Source organism: Protobothrops mucrosquamatus, unplaced genomic scaffold (assembly GCF_001527695.2).
Source record: "Protobothrops mucrosquamatus isolate PMUCROS unplaced genomic scaffold, P.Mucros_1.0 scaffold1946, whole genome shotgun sequence".
Classification (NCBI taxonomy): domain Eukaryota; kingdom Metazoa; phylum Chordata; class Lepidosauria; order Squamata; family Viperidae; genus Protobothrops; species Protobothrops mucrosquamatus.
In genome coordinates, this window is record NW_015388067.1 from 277,455 (window position 1) to 281,362 (window position 3,908).

General features: G+C 38.3%; 1 protein-coding gene across 2 annotated transcripts in view; it reads left to right on the forward strand.

Annotated features, from left to right (window-relative positions):
• Nucleotides 1-3,425, forward strand: part of LOC107294449 (Krueppel-like factor 6) — a 26,476-nt gene extending 23,051 nt beyond the window's left edge. For both annotated transcript variants that reach the window (XM_015823680.1, XM_015823681.1), the window contains exons 3-4: nt 1,921-2,044; nt 3,338-3,425. In XM_015823680.1, the coding sequence (XP_015679166.1) occupies nt 1,921-2,044; nt 3,338-3,389 (176 nt within the window). In that variant the 3' untranslated portion in view covers nt 3,390-3,425. The remainder of the gene's footprint in view (nt 1-1,920; nt 2,045-3,337) is intronic.
• The last annotated feature ends 483 nt before the right edge of the window (nt 3,426-3,908 follow it).

Here is a 3,908-nt window from a genome sequence, read left to right on the forward strand (position 1 = left end):
GGGGGGACATGATAGCAGTGTTCCAATATCTCAGGGGCTGCCACAAAGAAGAGGGTGTCAAGCTATTTTCCAAGGCGCCTGAAGGCAGGACAAGAAGCAACGGGTGGAAACTAAGCAAGGAGAGAAGCAACCTAGAACTAAGGAGAAACTTCCTGACAGTTAGAACAATTAACCAGTGGAACAACCTGCCTCCAGAAGCAGTGAATGCTCCAACACTGGAGGTTTTTAAGAAGAGACTGGACAGCCATTTGTCCGAAATGGTATAGGGTTTCCTGCCTGAGCAGGTGGTTGGACTAGATGACCTCCAAGGTCCCTTCCAACTTTACTGCTACTACTACTACTACTACTACTACTACTACTACTACTACTACTACTATTATTATTATTATTATTATTATTATTTATTTATTTCTAGTCTGTCTTTTACAGTTATGTTTTTGGTATGTTGCACTATAGTTTCTTTTTGTGTGAAGACTGATGCAAAGAACGAGTTAAGCAGCTCTGCTTGCTCTCTACTGCCTGTTACTTACTTGCCATTTTCTCTCTTTACTTGACCTACTGTTTCCTTGACTTTTTTCTTGTTATTTATATATTGAAAGAAACTTTTTTTTTATTATCTTTGACTTTTGTTGCAAGTCTTTGTTCATTCTGAACCTTTGCTTTCCTGACTTCATCTTTGCAGTTTCGGGCTATCTGCTGATACTTTGCTTTAGTTATGTGTCTGTCCCTCTTTCCATTTTTTGTACTTGTCCTTTTTGTCTTTCAGTTTATCAGAGAGATCTTTGTGCAACCATGCTGGTTTCTTCTTGGATTTCTTTTTCTTTTTCAGTGGTATTGTGCTTGATTGGGCTTTTATGATCATATTTTTCAGACTTTCCAATACTTCTTGGTTGTTTTCCTCTTTAAGATTTTCGTCCATGGAATCCTTCCCAAGCTCTCTCTAAGTTTGTTGAAATCAGCTCTTTTAAAGTTTAAGACACTGGTTGGATTATGTTCTATTGCTTGTGTTTGCATTATATTGAATTCCAGTATTATGTGGTCACTCTCGCCCAAAGTTCTGGCAATTTCAACTCCTTCTATCACTTGTTTTCTGTTAGTAAGATTTAGGTCCAGTATAGCTTTTCCTCTAGTTCCCTCCTCTACCTTTTGGATGACAAAGTTGTCAGCTAGGTTGGTTAGGCATCTGTTTCATCTCCTACTTGCTGCAGAGTTTGTCTCCCAGTTGATATCAGGGTAGTTAAAGTCTCCCATTACTACTGTTGAATGGTTTCAACCATTACTAATGGTTGAAACCAAAACCATTCGCCTAATGTGATGGTAGGCTGAAACGTTTGAAGGTGTAAAATTTCTTATTACAGCTGTTACCTATAAGATTATTTGAGTTGTATGTACCTTTGTTTGCAACTATGTTTTAGCAAAATGTATTTATTTATTTAGATTTATTAGCCACAGAACTCCAGTGGAATCCAATATATGGTTTATACCCCCAATGACACTTCTCCTTTAGTTGAGGCCCAAAGAAATGGAGAAGCCATTTTTCATGCATTTATAAACTTAATCATCTGAAAGCAACTTACCTGAACCTAGTGACTAGCTAAATGATGGATTTTCAGGCCTAATTTTTTTTTTAAAAATCATTGTCATAATCCTTACTATTCAGAGCATTCCAGAAAGTTTAGATTACTGGAATCTTTTTTTCAGGATATGATGCTTTGCTGTTAGAGCAAAGCTGTCAGCACCAAAGCAAATTTTCCACCAGCATTCTTGGAAGTACTTAGTGGCCTATAATAAATTAGTATGAGCAGCTTTGTTTCCTATTTTGGGGGTGTGTTTTTTAATGCTTAGTGACTCAAAATTCCTCTTTGGAGAGCTATCTAGCTGGATAATGATGACTGTAAATGGTGGGGTTTTTTTTTTCAGGAGAAAAGCCTTATAGATGTTCATGGGAAGGATGTGAGTGGCGTTTTGCAAGGAGTGATGAGCTAACCAGACATTTTAGAAAGCACACCGGTGCAAAACCCTTTAAATGTAATCATTGTGACAGGTATGTGAATGGAATCTTGTTTTATATCATTTTATTCCCCAGTGCTTAAAAAGAAGCAAATTGCATGTACCTCCATTGACAAGCAATAGTCTAATATTGTCTTAAACGTAAAAAGGGCCTCTTTTATTTATTATTTAATCCTCCGTTTTGGGAAGTTCTGTTCTTACAGATTTCCACTTGCATATTGAAAGAGGTATGCAAAGCTTTTGGTGGTCAAACATCTCAAATTTGAAATGTCCTTCTTTTGACCTTGCCAGAAGTGTTTCAACACTTCCAACTTTCCTGGAAGCGTTCCAGCTTTGCAATGAAATTGGAACATTTGTATTTGAAGTAATTTCTGCACAGTTTCTGGATAAATAAAAGGGCAACTTTCTAACTGATCAAGAAAGCAGTAGAACAAATTGATAGGAGGCATCTGTGGGATTTCTGGAGGAGAGGTTAAATTCTCCTCAGAATCGTGTATTAAGTCATGTATGAATGTTGCCACAAGTTTAATTAGGTGGATTCAGTGACATTGAGCACTTTTTAAAAGCTTCCACTTTTGCCACTGATCTTTTATACAGTCCATAGACTGAGATGTAGAGAACCTGTAGTCTTTCAGATTGAACTGAACTACTTCTCCCATCAGTCCTGTCATGATCTGGAGATAGAAGGTCAGAAAGTTTATGTAGTACTGACTAATGTGCTGAATTTGAATAAGTTAAAGTCGTTGATCAGATACAAGGCTGTAGGGATGACCTTTGGTGCATTCCTCTTTCCATGAGTTGTTGCAGTGTTAACATGCTGATCTAAGCTTCTTTTAATAATAAAGGTAGATGATTACTTGGCTGGTGACTGACAAGATCACAATCACTGTGTTGAAGTGTCAGTTCACTTGCAAACCTTTAGCTACAATGCAGTATCTTGCATTCCAGCCACATGACAGAGTGATCCTTTCAGTGCTTTGCACATTTAGCAGACAGTACCTCGCTATGCTGGATTAATTGTAATGGCAGTTAATCTGCCTATTGCGGATGTCTGTAATTAAGCATGGTGCATAGTTGAACTACAGTTTGATAGCATTTCACTTTGCATCAGCTGTGAATTGGGAAAGTGAGTAATATCCCCATTTTACAAGAATGGCATCAAGGCTAAGAAATAGCTGAAGAACCTTGTAGTCAAGTTGTCCAACTGGAATTACTGTCTTTCTGAGCTGTCTGCAATTTCAGAGTTTCACTAATTTGTCTTAAATCCAGCTCATTTCTTGATACCTCACTGAAGCTTGACCTTAAGTGTCTTTTTCTTGGTGGACAGGTGCTTCTCCAGGTCTGATCATCTGGCTCTTCACATGAAGAGGCATCTCTGAATGAGTGGAAGCTTGAATCCTGTGGACTAAGAGGCTTTGAGGTCAAGCTGGTCTCAGAAGAAGGGATGCATATTCCAGCCAAAGTATGCCATTTTGCACCCTAACTCAGTGGCCTCTAGACCTTCTCTTCCTTGGAAGGTCTTTAGAGGGCTAGACAAGTCATGTAAGAAACAGCTGCAGTGAGCATATGGTGCAGGTATCCAGAACTGGGGACTGAACCTTCCAAATGACTTCTGACAACTTCTGCTGTGAGTGCACTTAGAGTGTTAATGATTGGATGACTGAGTGTTATGGACGATCTACTGGACGACTGTATGCTGAGGCACATTTTTTTAAAAGAAAAAGAAAAAATGTTCCTTGTGGATGTCTTCTAACCATAAGAAAAGGTTGTCTGGGGGATTTTTTTAAATTTTATTTTTATTTTGAGGTGGTGGTACATGTGAGGAATGTTATGTAAGATAGAAGGTTGTTCATCCTTTTGATGGAGGAGGGGAAAATGGTGTCTGCACCTTTTATTAT